Raw genomic sequence first — 17106 nt, 5'->3', positions numbered from 1 at the left:
ACATATATATATGTTTACATGATTTTTATCTTTATATTTTTAAACTTTTAAAATGTCACTATTTGGCTGGGTGTGGTGTCTCAGGCCTGTAATCCCAGCACTTTGAGAGGCCAAGGCAGGTGGATCACTTGAGGTCAGGAGTTCGAGACCAAACTGGCCAACATGGCAAAACCCCGTCTCTACTAAAAATGCAAAAAAACAAAGACAAAAAAAAACAAAAAAAAAACAAAAAAACAATTAGGGCATCGTGGCACATGCCTGTAATCCCAGCTACTTGGGAGGCGGAGGCAGGAGAATCTCTTTAACCCAGGAAGCGGAGGTTGTGGTGAGCCAAGATCACATCACCACACTCCAGCCTGGGCAACAGAGTGAGTCTCCATCTCAAAATATATATATATATATATTTTTTTTAAATTAAAATGCCACTCTATTTTAGCAAATCATGGGTTTTGTTCATTGAATCTGAAAGTCTTCAGTTTTCCATAGAAGAACCGAAAACATTTAAATGCACTGTCCTGATACTTGGCCTTACTTCTTATTCCTCTTATTTTCAAAAACATTGTTGAATTATATTTGTGTCTTTATTAAGATGATGTCCAAACAGGAGTTTAAAATTTCTTCTGTATAATCATGGAACATTCTCTGAACTGGCACATTGTAGACACTCAATAAGTATTTGTTGAATCAGTGATACAGATAGATGGATGGTTGGTTGAAAGAGGAATGATGCCGCTTTGCTAGGGGAGGTGAGTGTAGGACTCCCTCCCTCAAAGTAGTCTGTTAAACAGGGAAGTGGCTGCTTGGTTATCTCAACAAGTATTCACTCCATATTTTGAGCTAGACATAATCATTGAAAGAGAGCTAGAATGCCTTCCTATTGACTTCCTGGTCTGCTGGGAAATTTTGCTTCCTTCTCCCCCAGCCATCCAATTTTTCAAGAAAAATTTTCTGTTTGCCAGCTTATTTCCCCAACTCCCCTACTCTTTTGCCTTTCCTACCCTCTAAAGAGAGTCTAGGTCTCACAGGTGATCTTTTGTAGCTCTGTGATGCCTAATAATAGAACGGAAAAGGAGATGGGGAAGAACTGACAGAAAGACTAAAGAAAGGAATTAACTAGCGAGTGTAAATGGAGCTGCCTAAGGATGCAATGCAGGGGAAAAAAAAAAAAAAAAATAACACACACAAAAAATGGATGGGGACTACATGCTGAAGGGACTCAAGTCAAGAGGGAGAATTTGGGCTGCGAGTCAGCCAATGAGAGATTCCAAAAGGAATAGAAAGTGCTGAGAAGACAAAAGCACATGTAGCCTGATAAGGGCATGGTGACCAGGAGCTCAGGTCCCTCAGAAATGAGTGTCTAGTTCATGCCATCAGGTAAGCTACTAAGACTAGCAGAGCTGCAGCCTGATATAGGAGGAATCCAGATGGATAATGGAGGAAGGAGATGATGAGTATCAGTTGCAGCCCTGGGACTGGTGCAGAAGCAGGGGTGGAGTTCCTCCTATTAACTTCCCCTATTGTAGATTTCACTGGGAAGAGATGCCTCTTGGTACAGTGGAGGAACTGCTCCTTGAATGTATTCAAGTGGCACATTTGGCTCCTTGAAGTGGATCCAAGTGGCACATGGGATAGATGGTGGTAGAAACAGAGATGTGCATCTCAGAAGGACATGTTGTCCTTCTGCCAGTTATAGTTCTGCCAGTAGATAGCCTCTAGGGCTCAGCCCCTTCAGGGATTCTTTTAGCTGCAGAGGTGCAGCTTAAACAGGTGGCCTTAAGGTGGCCCTTAACAAGTGGCCTTAAACAGGTGGCCTGAAAAAGGTGGCCTTAGCTAAGGCCACCACCCCCATCCCCTCAAAGGTTGGCATGCAGTGACTGATGGAGGGCCATGTTCACCCTAAGTGAGGCAACTCCAGCAGGCACCTACAGCTTCCTGTGGAGTTGGCTAAGGCAATCAGGTCTGCATCACAACCTGACTTCTCCCTCTGCTCAATTGTTTTCCCCTTCTTTTCACAGCTGTTGGTCCCAAGGGATACCCTAGAAATATACTAAACGCTAAACATTGTTTCAGGTCTGCTGTTGGACAACTCAACCCATGGCAGTGCTCTGTAAGACTACGGAGATTTTGTGGGATTAAAACTAGTAGAGGGTATGAAAGCCTTTTTTTTTTTTTTTTTTTTTTTGGCAGATGCAGTATTCTGAGAAATGGATTAACATGATTTAAAATGGTGGCCAAGAAATATGATTCTTCTTATTTCATTGGAAGGCCTGGAAGTGTAAGAGGCTAAAATATAAAAATCTGTTTGTATTGACTTATTTTTCTCCTGTTATGGCTTGTACTTTGCTGATCCTTTGCATTTTAAATAATTTTTGTTAGGATGTTAGACATTGTAAATATTTTATTGAAAGTCTAGATTTGGGGCTGGGTGTGGTAACTCATGCCTGTAATCCCAGCACTTTGGGAGGCGGAGGCGGGCAGATCACGAGGTCAGGAGATCGAGACCATCCTGGCTAACACGGTGAAACCCCGTCTCTACCAAAGATATATGAAATTAGATCTTAGGCATCGCGTCATAGAGGAACTACGTCTTCCAGAACCCTCGCGCCCTGCGTCGTGCTGGCACTTTTACCGGCCGGGCCTTAGAGCGGAGCCTGTAGCCGGGCGCCATCTTTGACGCTGGCAGTCTTGGTTTTCTGCTAGTGCTGCTGCTGCTCGGAGGACGACGGACGGCAGCGGCCAAGCAAGAAGAAAGACGTAGCAGCAAGCGGGAGTCGGGGATAGTGTCATCGGTTCGGGTCCCACGACTTTGGAGCTTGTCTCAAACTCCACATACAGAAAGCCACCGACCTTATTCCGGTATCCTACACCCATTCCCCACCCTCATTACACTCCCACCCCTGGCCCTCAGCGTGGGAGTCAAGAGCAACAGGGACACTTCCGTACTCCTTGTAGGATTGGTGAAACCGTAATGAAGAACACCCCTAAACTCCCATAATCGGTGCGGATTCCTGTGGGGAAGGCCTATAGTGTTGACATCTTCCAGGCCTTGATTCTGGACCTTGAGAAGGAGGCTGTGGAACTAGAGATAGCGATGCTTTTTAGGATTTGGGGATATTCCCTGCCCAAAAAATTCCTGGAAAATTGACTAGTATTAAGTGTGAAGAAATCTTGAAGACCAGAAATTGGATCTTACTGAAAAACTGATGTTTTTTTTTGTTTTTCAGATTATATTGTTCAGCTATGGAAGATGGATTTTTTTTCATGATCCTTTGACTCTCAAGTTCATCTTTAAATGAACTCTTTTTTTTGTTTTTTTTCTTTGTTTGTTTTGTTTTGTTTTTGAGGAGATAACTAACCCTAGCTGTCTCCAGTCTGACAAAGGTTATTTGAATGGACTTAATCTCCCAGTAGTTGGGAGATGTTTTAAAAACACATGCTGTGTTTGAATTGTGGCTGAGAGGTTTTCTTGGCAATGTGAGGAGGAAAATTTTTTCTGCCTCATTATTATTAATTCATGGATTGAGTGTTGGTTCGACCTACAGGCGTAATAGATTGGAACTCAGTGAAGACACAGACGTTCCTGTTGAGAGCAACCAGCTAATGATTACAGTTTAAAGACAATTTCTGTGATCAAGTTGTCATTTGGAAGATTAAACCCATTTCACGAGGACTTGGAGCCTTGTCCTTGCTTTGAGGAAGCAGTGGCTTGTTTCAAGAAGCCACTTCTGATCTAAGAATCTACCCAGCATGCCTAATCAAGGAGAAGACTGCTATTTTTTTTTCTATTCTACATGTACCAAAGGTGACAGCTGCCCATTCCGTCACTGTGAAGCTGCACTAGGAAATGAAACTGTTTGCACATTATGGCGAGAAGGGCGCTGTTTTCGACGGGTGTGCAGGTTTCGGCACATGGAGATTGATAAAAAACGCAGTGAAGTTCCTTGTTATTGGGAAAATCAGCCAACAGGATGTCAAAAATTAAACTGCGCTTTCCATCACAATAGAGGACGATATGTTGATGGCCTTTTCCTACCTCCGAGCACAACTGTGCCTGAGTCACCAGAAGAGGAAGTGAAGGCTAGCCAACTTTCAGTTCAGCAGAACAAATTGTCTGTCCAGTCCAATCCTTCCCCTCAGCTGCGGAGCGTTATGAAAGTAGAAAGTTCCGAAAATGTTCCTAGCCCCAAGCATCCACCAGTTGTAATTAATGCTGCAGATGATGATGAAGATGATGATGATCAGTTTCCTGATGAAACCAAAACACCTACCCTGCAACCAACTCCTGAAGTTCACAATGGATTACGAGTGACTTCTGTCCGGAGACCTGCAGTCAATATAAAGCAAGGTGAATGTTTGCATTTTGGAATAAAAACTCTTGAGGAAATTAAGTCAGAGAAAATGAAGGAAAAATCTAAGAAGCAAGGTGAGGGTTCTTCAGGAGTTTCCAGTCTTTTGCTCCACCCTGAGCCTGTTCCAGGTCCTGAAAAAGAAAATGTCAGGACTGTGGTGAAGACAGTAACTCTCTCCACCAAACAAGGAGAAGAACCCTTGGTTAGATTGGGTCTTACTGAGAGACTGGGGAAACGAAAATTTTCGGCAGGCGCTGACAGTGATCCTCCATTAAAGCGTAGCCTGGCACAGAGGCTAGGGAAGAAAGTTGAAGCTCCGGAAACTAACACTGACGAAACACCAAAGACAGCTCAAGTTTCCAAGTCTCTTAAGGAGCGATTAGGCATGTCAGCTGATCCAAATAATGAGGACGCAACAGATAAAGTTAATAAAGTTGGTGAGATCCATGTGAAGACATTAGAAGAAATGCTTCTTGAAAGAGCCAGTCAGAAACATGGGGAATCGCAAACTAAACTCAAGACAGAAGGACCTTCAAAAACTGATGATTCTACTTCAGGAGCAAGAAGCTCCTCCACTCTCCGTATCAAAACCTTCTCTGAGGTCCTGGCTGAAGAAGAACATAGGCAGCAGGAAGCAGAGAGACAAAAAAGCAAAAAGGATACAACTTGCATGAAGCTAAAGACTGATAGTGAAATTAAAAAAACAGTAGTTTTGCCACCCATTGTTGCCAGCAAAGGACAATCAGAGGAGCCTGCAGGTAAAACAAAGTCCATGCAGGAGGTGCACATGAAGACGCTGGAAGAAATTAAACTGGAGAAGGCACTGAGGGTGCAGCAGAGCTCTGAGAGCAGCACCAGCTCCCCGTCTCAACATGAGGCCACTCCGGGGGCAAGGTTGCTGCTGCGAGTCACCCAAAGAACATGGAGGAAAGAAGAGAAGATACTTCAGGAAGGAAATGAAGTTGATTTTCAGAGCCGTATTAGAATGGAAGCTACAGAGGCTTCAGTTGAGACCACAGGAGTTGACATCAGTAAAATTCAAGTCAAGAGATGTGCGACCATGAGAGAGATGCGCATGCGGAAACAGCAGGAGAGGGAAAAATCAGTCTCGACACCTCTTCAGGGAGATGTAGCCTCTTGCAATACCCGAGTGGCAGAGAAACCAGTGCTCACTGCTGTGCCAGGAATCACATGGCACCTGACCAAGCAGCTTCCCACAAAGTCATCCCAGAAGGTGGAGGTAGAAACCTCAGGGATTGCAGACTCATTCTTGAATGTGAAATGGGCAGCACAGACCTTGGAAAAAAGGGGTGAAGCTAAACCCAAAGTGAACGTGAAGCAATCTGTGGTTAAAGTTGTGTCATCCCCCAAATTGGCCCCAAAACGTAAGGCAGTGGAGATGCACCTTGCTGTCACTGCCGCTGTGAAGCCACTCAGCTCCAGCAGCGTCCTACAGGAACCCCCAGCCAAAAAGGCAGCTGTGGATGCTGTTGTCCTGCTTGTCTCTGAGGACAAATCAGTCACTGTGCCTGAAGCAGAAAATCCTAGAGACAGTCTTTTTTTCTTTTTCTTTTTCTTTTTCTTTTTTTTTTCTTTCTTTCTTTTTTTTTTTAATATACTGTAAGTTTTAGGGTACACGTGCACATTGTGCAGGTTAGTTACATCTGTATACATGTGCCATGCTGGTGCGCTGCACCCACTAACTCGTCGTCTAGCAGTAGGTATATCTCCCAGTGCTATCCCTCCCCCCTCCCCCCACCCCACCACAGTCCCCAGAGTGTGATATTCCCCTTCCTGTGTCCATGTGATCTCATTGCTCAATTCCCACCTATGAGTGAGAATATGCGGTGTTTGGTTAGAGACAGTCTTGTGCTGCCTCCAACCCAGTCCTCTTCAGATTCCTCACCCCCGGAGGCGTCTGGCCCTTCCTCACCCCAAATGAGCATGAAAACTCGCCGACTCAGCTCTGCCTCAACAGGAAAGCCCCCACTCTCTGTGGAGGATGATTTTGAGAAACTAACGTGGGAGATTTCAGGAGGCAAATGGGAAGCTGAGGTTGACCTGGATCCTGGGAAAGATGAAGATGACCTTCCGCTTGAGCTATGAGAAATGATTGATAGCTGAAGGTGGTAGTGAGGACACTTTAAAAAAAAAAAAAACCGCCAAAAAACTGGACTTAGTTTCATCTATTGTAACATTTACCTGAGACGATCATTTCTTTAGTCTAGAATTTGCCCCAAATCAGAAGTATACCTCTGAATTATCTGTATGTGTCCTGGATTCCTTGGGGTCAGATTTTTAAAGTTACTTTATAACCATTTTGTCCATTTGATGCCATTGTTTATCATCTTTTGAGAAAAAAGTTCTGTCATACCCTTCTCTCCACAAAAAAGAGACTGAGAGGGAGATCAAGTGAAAGGGTGTAAGCAAACTTAATGACTCCTTGAGGTGTTTGTCAGTTTTGGCTTTTTTCTCCTTTGTTGTATTCTTTATGTATTGTCTTGATGTACTTAATATTACCTGAGTTTGAAATGGATGAAGACAGCTGCTACCATTAAGGACCAAATTTTATGCTACCACTAAACAAAAATACCCACTCAGTCTGCGTTAAATTGTATGTCTTTGTAAAGGTATTTAGAGATTCAACTAAGCTTTAAAGAGGGCTGAGCAGCTCAGGAAGCCTGTAATGTGGGCATAACTCTTTGGACCTGATCTTGATGCTTCTGCTGCTCTGTTGGCCTCTGAAGAGCAATATCTAATTTATTATTACTGTAATTTTTTAAAAGGCTTTAAAGTGCCTCAGGGGTCCCCTGAAACTAATTTTCTATTTCTGGGATTCCCTGGATTCATTATATGAGATGGTGACATGATTAGAGGAATTCTTTTTTCGTATGAAAATTGTCCCTTTTCTTCTTCAGTACTTGCCTCCTTGCTGGCATTGAATTAACACAGGGACAAAATTTGGTTAATTTTTTATTTCTAATTCTCCCAACAAACCCCTGTTGCCCAGTATTTATGTGGTGGCCTTTAACCACCTGAGGGAAAAAATGAGCTTATTCAAGCTGCCAATATTTATCTATGGGCTGTAGCAGTACACCGAATTGTACTGTGCCAGGGATATTGAGATACTCTGGGGGTGTATTGTATACCTGCCAGTTTTCTTCATTTCTGAATTGAGTTTTCTTTTCTTGATGTTGGTTTCCTTCATATCACCTCAAGGTTTAGATTTGTGAAGGAATAAGCATGACGGAAATAATAGTCTTGAAAGGAGATATGTTGTATATAATCAGAAGGAAGAGGAAGGAAGGATTTACCCATTTTGATATTTTGCTGTAGGTGGCCAGTTTTGTTTCTCATAGGGAAATCTGACCCACCTGTCATGTTGGCTCCTAAGGAACTGCTGTTGTAAGCGGCTCATCAAGAGTTGAACTTCACGTAGCCTTGTTGGGAATATGGAAAAGGAAGAAAGCCACAGGACTGCCCATTCAGTCTTGTTAAGATTGGGATGATTCTGCACAAGCAAAAATGACTTGAAATTTATGTATCGACACACCTCTAGCAATCCATCTTCAGCTGACTGAATGTTGTATGATAGCCCTTCTCCAAAGCAGGGGTAGAATGTTCAGGTTTCACCACGGATTTTCTACTTATTTCGCTTTTGGAATCAGCTTACAGATTCCAGGTCCCTTTTGTATATATTCTTTATTCTTTTGCTTTTTTAAAAAATAAACTTGTATTGGTCAATGTTTCGTGTTCCGCATTATTTGAACCATTTGCCCTTACAGAAAGAGAAATACTTGTTTGTGTTTTAAATACAACCGATGTAGGAAAAAAAAAAAAAAGAAAGAAAGAAAGAAAGAAATTAGCCAGGCGTGGTGGTGGGTGCCTGTAGTCCCAGCTACTTGGGAGGCTGAGGCAGGAGAATGGCGTGAACCTGGGAGGCGGAGGTTGCAGTGAGCTGAGATCGTGCCACTGCACTCCAGCCTGGGCAGCAGAGCAAGAGTCCGTCTCAAAAAAAAAAAAAAAAAAAAAAAAAAGAAAGTCTAGATTTTGTAGTCTTCCTCTGGAAAGCCGAATTTTGTTTTGCCGGGGAGTTCAGTTACTTACCATTCAACCTGATCCTTTTTAAGCGTATTTTTAAGTTTGGGAGTATGCGTCTAGAGTAAGTTTTTCTTTAGGGCTAATTTAATTATCCTTTTGAAGCACGCCTCTTCAGGAGGCTCGAGGAAATATTCAGGGTGGTCAGCAATGCCTCCATTCTGGCTGGCTGCAACTCAACCCCCAGCTCACAAATCCCAGTAGCTGTTTTTGCCTGGCCTCATAGAGTTTCATTTCATGCATATGTAGCCTAATATTCAATGAAGGACTCAGGATAGCTGCCTGTATAGATTTCTGGAGTTCTTTCTCTCTGTGCCTCACATTTCAGCTCTTTTAGCTCCTTTAACTCTGATCTCTGTCTATTAAATTCAGTAAGTTGGATCTGCCTTGTCATGGTTCCTCCTCTCTTACTGCAGTCTTGGAAGTGCCTACATCCAGAAAGCCATGTTGGTTATAGGGCTTACCTCATTTCTTTTCCTGTTCTGAAGACTCACACTTCTGTGCTGTGTCTGTTTTCTAACGTCTGAAAACAGCTGTCTCATGTATTTTGTCCAATTTCCTAGCCGTTTACGGCAGAGAGACAGATTTTTTACCAGTTATTCTATCACATTGAGAAGTGACAGTCCCTAAACTTGCTCTAAACATGTTTAGATTTAATGTGAACAACTAATGTTTCCATTTTCAGTTTCTCTTAGCAGTTTTCACGAGCTTCAATCCGTTAATTCTCAAATACATCCATAAATCACTTGGAATATCTTAATGCATTGTATGAAAGATAATTCCTCCTCTGTACCCATCAGCAGCACTCTTCCTTTAAATTGTGGGATATGTTTTTCTGAGACTGTGGCTTTAGCGTGTACGAGAACAATTCAGTTGTTATCCCCTCATTTTGGGGAGTAAAAATCATAAGAACGAGGAGCATTATAGTATCTCATCTTGTCCAACAAAAACCTAGGTAACTTTGGAAGTTTTCTTCTCTCTCCCCCACTCTCCCACTTCTATGTGTGTATAAGTGTGTTTATTGAATAAAGAGCCTTTTATTTTTATTTATTTATTTATTTGAGATGATGTCTCACTGTCATCCAGGCTGGAGTGCAGTGGTGTGATCTCAGCTCACTGCAGCCTCCACCTCCCGGGTTCAAGCGATTCTTCTGCCTCAGCCTCCCTAGCAGTTGGGACAGACTACAGGCACATCCCACCACGCCCAGCTAATTTTTTGTGTTTTTATTAGAGACAGGGTTTCACTTGTTGGCCAGGCTGGTCTTGAACTCCTGACCTCAGGTGATCCACCTGCCTTGGCCTCCCAAAGTGCTAGAATTACAGGCGTGAGCCACTGCCTCAGGCTGAATAAAGAGCCTTTTAGATAATGTCTTGCCTGACAAGTTTAAAACAACTTTCTTACCAGATATGCCATAATAAAAATCTCCAAGAAATTTTCCTTAGGCTACATCTCAATGGGCCATTTACTACTATATCAATAAACTTTATTACATAATAAGATCTTGGTGTTTATCAGAAAGGGATTTGAGCCAGGGTGTTTTAAGTTGATTAGTATCTTGAGTGAGAAAGATCTCTGTTTTCATTAGCCTTCTCAGAAAAAATTCCCCCTATTTATCAGGAATGCAAATGTTTCAGATTGAAGTGGGTACCCAGACATAGCTCAACATTGCACAAACAGGTGCCAAGGGGAATCTGTTTCCTTTTCTATCTAACTCCAACTCCTTTGAATTTTTTTGACAGGTACTTAGAAAAACTGGGATTGACAAAGTGATACAGTTTGAGTTATATGTTGCCATAGAAAGAGGCAAGTTGGCAAATATTTTGGTAAATCATTTCAAGATAGCTTTGAGGAGGTCCTCAAAGCTTAGTATTATACATAGAGCAAGAGGATTATATGAAGTATGAAGAGAAAATTTCTTCTGATTTTCTAAGGAAGATATTGTTTAAGATCCAAGACTAGAAAGCCAGTTGAATAATGTAATAATAGTGCTTGGGCGAATCAAACCTTTTGGTGTGTTAAGTTTAAATTCTCAGGAGGATCGGGAAATCCATGGAACCAGATGGCTCCTAATTGTTTACAAGGAGAAAAAAGTCATGCAGAGGTTGAGAATTGCATGGTATTAAAACCTATAGGGTTAAAAAAATTAGAAAAAAACTAGTGTGGAGTTTGGAGTATTTCAACTGGTAATCAAATACAGAATGTTATGAGATAGCTGATGAGATATTATTTCGCTAGATTTCCTCAAATAAATAAAGGCTGTTGATGGTTCCATCAAGACGGTTTTGCGTGTAGGGAAATAATTAGCATGTGTTTTATTTCCGTTAACATATGTTCGTAATTGCACCCATACACTTCCTTAGAAGGGGAAAGTTTGCAGGCCTCTGAAATGACCATTGTACTTCCATAGCAGAATTCAAAACCAACACTATAGAAAGCATCTATAGCTGCCTTAAAGAAAAAAATTGGTGAATCAGCCAAGGGTGACGGGAAACATGGGGCCTGGTAGACTTGTCATATCTTGTTACAAATGTTCTCAAAAAAGCATTATTCATGTGCCTCTGGTTCCTACGACTAGATATCAGATATCACCAAGTCTCTGTCACTGAGGAGCTTATAGCTTAAAAGGGGGACTTTTAAATAAGTAAGCACACTAGTAGACATTAATCAGCTCACCAACCCCAAAATATTGGAGCATTAGGAAGAACTGAATTCGAATCTTTGCTCTGGTACTTAAAGTGTGATTATGGGAATGTGTTTTAATTTTAATGAACATCAGTTCCCATCTCAGTTAATAGCAACCAAGCTTCCCGGTAAAAATTCTATGGTTATCCTTTATGTATCTTTCCCCTTGCCTCTTACTGCCAATTTAGCAGCACGTCCAATTGATCCTACTTTCAAACAGACGTGACTACTTCTCTCCCTTTCACAGTGACATCCAAGGCCTCAACATCTATTGCCTAGACAATTGGCCTCCAGTCTACTTCTACTTTTGTCTTCCTCCCCTTGATCCCTGTTCAATTTTTCTTGGTTGAATAGCCATATTGATCCTTTCAGGATGCATTGGATCACAATACTATCTTGCTCTAACCCCTTCAGGTCCCTCCCATTGCACTGGACTATACAAACTCTTGGCTGGGCATGGTGGCTCATGCCTGTGATCCCAGCACTTTGAGAGGCCAAGGTAGACAGATCACTTGAGGTCAGGAGTTTGAGACCAGGCTGGCCAACATGGTGAAACCTCAACTCTACTAAAAATACAAAAATTAGTCAGGCAAGGTGGCATGTGCCTGTAATCCCAGCTACTCGGGAGGCTGAGGCAGGAGAATTGCTTGAACCCAGGAGGCAGAGGTTGCAGTGAGCCGAGATCATGACACTGCACTCCAGCCTGGGTGATGGAGTGAGACTCTGTCTAAATCTATCTATCTATCTATCTATCTATCTATCTATCTATCTATCTATAGATATATCTGGGATTAGTGGTGACCAGCTTCCAAGATGACCCTCAATGATCCTGCCTGCCTCCGAGTACCCACACTCTTGTGAAGTTCCCTCCCTCACACACTATGCCAGGGTTAGTCTGTTTGACTAACCCTGGTTAGTCAAAAACAAAAACAAGGAAATAAAAAAACCCAAACTCTTCAGTATGCCCTTCAAGGCTCCACGTGACCTTGCCGTGTCTACCTCTTCTGCCTCATCTGAACCTTAGCTCTTTCCACACCCTTCTCATTCTGCTACAGTCATCTAGTTCTTACTGTTCTATGAGCAGCTCATTTGCTAAGCTCATTTCTTCTCCAAGGAGTGGCTCCATTTCTCGAGCGATTCCCATTTCCACTGGCTGGTTTATCATTATCATATAAGCTCCATGTCTAACTCAAGTGTTACCACTTCAAATGGGTTTTCACCATCCTAGCTAAAATAGCAGCCACTGTCTCTCTTGCTCTGTTTTATATCTTCATGGCAATATTGCCAACTGAAATTTTATTGTTATTATTTTAAAATATTATTTATTTCTTACTAGAAGGTTAGTTCTGTAATGACCAACTTTTCCTGTCGTGTTCACTATTGTTTTCCAAGCGCATAATCGATACCCATTAAATATCTGTCAAATGAATACATAATTTTTAATGGGGATGATAAATAAAATATTATTTTTTGAGGAGGGAATAAAAGAACATACGTATATCTATAAATACTACGCTTGATCTTCGCCAAAAGGCCGAGAAGCGATACGTATATCTATAAATACTTAAAAAGTATGAAGTACTACAATATTAATATTCATAGATATATAACTAAAAGGGTTGGATGGTAAACAAAGTACTTGGACATGTTTCTGGTAAGTTTCTCTATGAGCTGGGACATAAGTTTTACATTTAATCCTATTTTCTATGTCAAAGGAGGATAAGTGAGTTTTACCCATTGAACAAATAGACCCATTACTCATATTTCACAATTAGCTGCTTTATGCATATTTGACCAATGTTGCACTTTAAGCAATTACAGATAACACTTAGTCCTGGACTTACAGATGGTTTGACTTATGGATGGGGAACGCAGTAGAATATTGTGTTCCCAATAATGCTGCCCATTTACAAAAGCAGCGTTTCCATCCTTTTCATTAGTTAAAAGTGAATAGTTTTTACTAATTAAATTAATATTTAATATTTAATTTGTGTCAATTAAATATGCACGAATTCTGCACAACCCTCAGCCCCCTTTTGCAGATTCTGATATGACAGTTGAGTATTATTATATGAGTAACGATAACTGTCAGGGCCAATGTTGGAAGCAACCATGTGACCTACTAATACAATATTTATCCTCTGTCCCTTTGATTTTCTGTTTAGTAGGCTCTCCAAATTATCACTCATTATGTATCCCAAAGCAGAAATCAGTGTAGGTAGCATTACTAAACTTAGCGAATAAAAATATGGGATGCCAAGTTAAATGTGAATTTCAGAAAAACGAGTGCTTTTCTGGTATAAGTATGTCCTATGCATAAGTATGTAGGGGTACAGTTTTGCTAAAAATTATTTATTGTATATTTGAAATTTATATTTAGCTGGATATCATGTATTTTATCTGGTAAACATATATATAGGATATAGCCAGTGACATAATTCCTGATGCCATCACTGGTCCTTTGGCTCAGACCACAGTATTTCTAATATCAGCGGAGCACAGCTAGATTGTTCAACTGTTGCATCTGTTAAGGTGGTTAGAAGATGGTATTTCATGGAACAAGAATATTTACTATGCCTTCCTTTATCTAAGTGCCTTTAATATGTTTCCTTTTATTTGAATACCTTTGAGTGAGAAATAGACATAAAGGAGAGTTTTCCTATGATGCCTGACTAACTCTGAATACTTCCTGGCACTTGTAAGATAAACTTGGTCATGATAAATTAAGTGATCAGTTATTGCTCCCAAGGTTTCTGTCATCTGGGTTTAGGGTCAGAGGTGGATTTTCTGTGAAGTTAGGAAAACTATAGCTTTAGGGCCGTCACTCGCATAGGTCACTTCCATGGCCCCGTGCCTAATTTTGCATTCTTTTTCTTAAATACAAAACAAAGAGACCTCCCACACTCTATAAGTGCCATGAAAACCTGCATTCTATCCCCTCATCCCCCACCCATGTCTAGGGATAAACAGTCTAGCATGCTAGCTCTAGATAATTGCTGCTTTGGATAATTTCCAGATAAAATGCCCAAATTGACAAGACAAATGTTTTACATGTAAACAAGTTGCACTTACTTATCTTAGGCCCCCAACAACCTGATTCATTTCAGCTATTGGCTTTTTCTTTTCTCTATGGTCACAGTTATCACAGTATGCTCTCAGGAACATGGGGGCAGAGCTTCAACGTTAAACAGGTCTTTCTGTTTTCCTTTCCACTGGGAGATACCTAGTTCAATGTTCCTGTAACCAGTTGGAATATATGCCAATCTCAAAGTTAAATTCTGGCTCTTTAGGAGGGAGCTTTCATCTGAAGACCTGGGATCTTCAGATTATCACTGCGTTGTCACTTCCCCTAATTTAACAGCTGCTTGTTTTGCTTTACTCCAGTCCTCAACCCCCAGATGAGGTAGTAGAGATTCCCTACTGTTTCGTGGAACACCAGCAACATGGACACAAAGGCAAACTCCAGCTTTCCTCACACCTCTTAAAGAGCATCTTGAACCCTACAAGTCTAGATGGCCCTGGCCTATTCCCTGGGGGATATTTTTTCCCCATAGGTAGGGCTGGTGAGATATTATGTTGGAGTCACCCGGGGCCTATTCTTGTACCTCTTCTGTCTTTCTTCGGGTACTTTCATTCACTTGGTAATCCCATCTTTTGTCATGGCTCTAAAAACCATCCAAATGTTGACAGCTCCCTAGTTTATATCTGGGAAATTATAGGAGGGTTTAGAGTAAAGAAGTGACCCCATACATGCGTGATTAACACATGCTTAAAGGATCAGCCCCGAATTCTCCCTTGACTCAAAACTTATTCAACTGTCTATCTGGGTGTCCTTTAGGCATCTCAGACATACTGTGATCACAGCTGAGCTCCTGATCTTGCCTCCAGATATGGTCTTTCTGCAGTTTTCCGTATCTCGATAAATGACAACTTCATCTTCCCAGTGTTTCAGGCCAAAAATCTTGGAGTCATTTCTGACTCCTCTGTTATTCTCACGTTAGCTGTTCAAACTATCTAAATAACAGTCTACCTACTAAATACCCTTTGTCTCTACCTTCAGAGTATATCCAGAATCTGATCCCTTCTCAGTATCTTCACAGCAAACACCTGGCCCAGGCCACCTCATCTCCTACGTGGCCTTGTAATTGCCTCCTAACTGGTCTCCCTGCTTCTGTTTTCAGCCAGCTTTAGTCTGTACTCAATGTAGCAGTCAAAGCAGTCTTTTCAATACATAAGTCAGAGCATGTTAGTTATCCTCTGCTCAAAAGCCTCCAAGAGCTTCCCACATTAATAGGAATAAAAGCCCAAGTCCTATAATGGCCTGCAAGGTGGTATCTGATCAGACCCTCTGCAATGACTATTGTCCTTGTCTTCTCAAATTTTATCCACCACCCACTCCCCTCCAGCCTTGCTGACCTTGCTGTTTTTCACAGAAGCCAAACATTTCCCCACTTAGTGCCTTTCCATTGGCTGTTCCATCTGCCTGGGTTGCTCTTCCTTCAGGTGTGTCTATCTGTGTGTGTGTGTGTATGTGCGTGTGTGTGTATACATGCTTACATGCTTCCTTACCTCCTTCAAGTACTTTCTCAAATGTTACCTTCTCAATGATCACCCCATTTAAAATCAAAACCCCCCCTCCACAATTGTTAATCCTTGTTTTGATTTTTCTCCATAGCGTTCATTACTTCTAAGAGAGGTTTTTAAAAGTTTTTTATTCTGTCTCTTCCAATTAAATATAAGCTCCATGAAATCGGGTTTTTATCTGTTTTCGTTCCTGCTCTATCATTCCTAGCACTCAGAATAGTGCCTGTCACAAGAAATGGAGGGCACTCAACATATATCCATTGAATGCATAAAACAGGATAAGAAAGTCTTAAACATTTGCTTAATGTGTCTTCATCAATCCTTAAAGGTTCAAAAGCACTCAACCCTCTTTCTCTTCTTTGGACTTCCCCTTATGGTATGTGTGTGTGTGTGTGTGTGTGTGTGTGTGTGTGTGTGTGTGTGTGTTTTCCAGCTAAAACCTAATATCCTTGAGTTACACCATTAAGAGAGTTGCAGCTAGCTCTTCAGAAATCTTGTATCTACTGAACTCCAAGAACATCATTTATTCAGTACCCAAGGATGGGACATAGCCAATGATGATGATGGGAACATTTTCAGGAACTGTGCTCACTCACATAGATTTTTGTTCATGGAATAAGTTTCTGAAGGTCTGTTTATCAGGGTAAAACTTCAGTCCTGTATCAACTAACAATCCCATACGGAAGGGTCACTGTTTACATTTCTCCAAAGCCTGGTCAAAATAACTTTGACTAATTTGATTAAATTGATTGATAACTCAAAGTAAATCATATCACCAAAACACTTCTCATTCCAATGCTTGATAGTTATGGAATTTGCTGAGACCACCCACTGAATACCCGTTCAAATGAATGGAATCTCACAGAGCACACATAATCATCTCTGACTTTTGTAGCCGTAGGGATACATTAATACCTGTGCCTCATACTTAACTGAAAATCACCAGTTGTCTGCTGAGTAGTTTACTGCATGTCAAATCTGAGGTCCAGTGTAATAGACTGTTTTACTACTTCTATTCAGAATTTTCTAATTCATAGACATTCTAATTTTATTTGTCTTTTTCTCTCAAATACCATGATAGGGTGAAAGTTTGAGCTTTTGTATCTTAATGTTTATTGAACATTAAGATACATAGAGAATACTCTACTATACATAAATGCATACCACTCAATGAATTGTCCTTGGATGAACATTGCTGTAAAACTACTCAAGTTAAAAAATAATATTTCCAGTATCCAGAAGTCTTCTGATGTCTCCTCCCCATCACTACTCCCTTCTTCCTCCCCAATGTAACTGTTACGCTCATTCTAACACTGGAGTTCAGTTGTGTCTCTTTTCCAACTTTCTATAAATGAAATCATCTGTATAAATCTTGCATCTGGCTTCTTTTGC

General features: G+C 41.2%; 2 protein-coding genes across 3 annotated transcripts in view; one reads left to right on the top strand and one right to left on the bottom strand.

Moving 5' to 3' along the window:
• Positions 1-17106, bottom strand: part of LOC129398006 (protein eyes shut homolog) — a 573864-nt gene that overhangs the window by 44272 nt on the left and 512486 nt on the right. The gene's annotated exons all lie outside the window — the stretch shown is intronic.
• On the top strand, positions 534-7467 carry LOC129397993 (zinc finger CCCH domain-containing protein 11C-like). The gene is made up of 2 exons (XM_063605336.1): positions 534-3157; positions 3543-7467. Exon 2 carries the CDS (start codon positions 3748-3750, stop codon positions 5971-5973), a length of 2226 nt encoding a protein of 741 aa, XP_063461406.1. The 5' UTR covers positions 534-3157; positions 3543-3747; the 3' UTR covers positions 5974-7467.

This window comes from Pan paniscus, chromosome 5 (assembly GCF_029289425.2).
Source record: "Pan paniscus chromosome 5, NHGRI_mPanPan1-v2.0_pri, whole genome shotgun sequence".
Classification (NCBI taxonomy): domain Eukaryota; kingdom Metazoa; phylum Chordata; class Mammalia; order Primates; family Hominidae; genus Pan; species Pan paniscus.
Note: the sequence above shows the minus strand (reverse complement) of the source record. Positions and strands in the feature narration are given on the sequence as shown.

Coding starts and splice junctions, on each gene's coding strand:
- LOC129397993 (XM_063605336.1), top strand. CDS start 3,748: ATGCCTAATCAAGGAGAAGACTGCTATTTTTTTTTCTATTCTACATGT.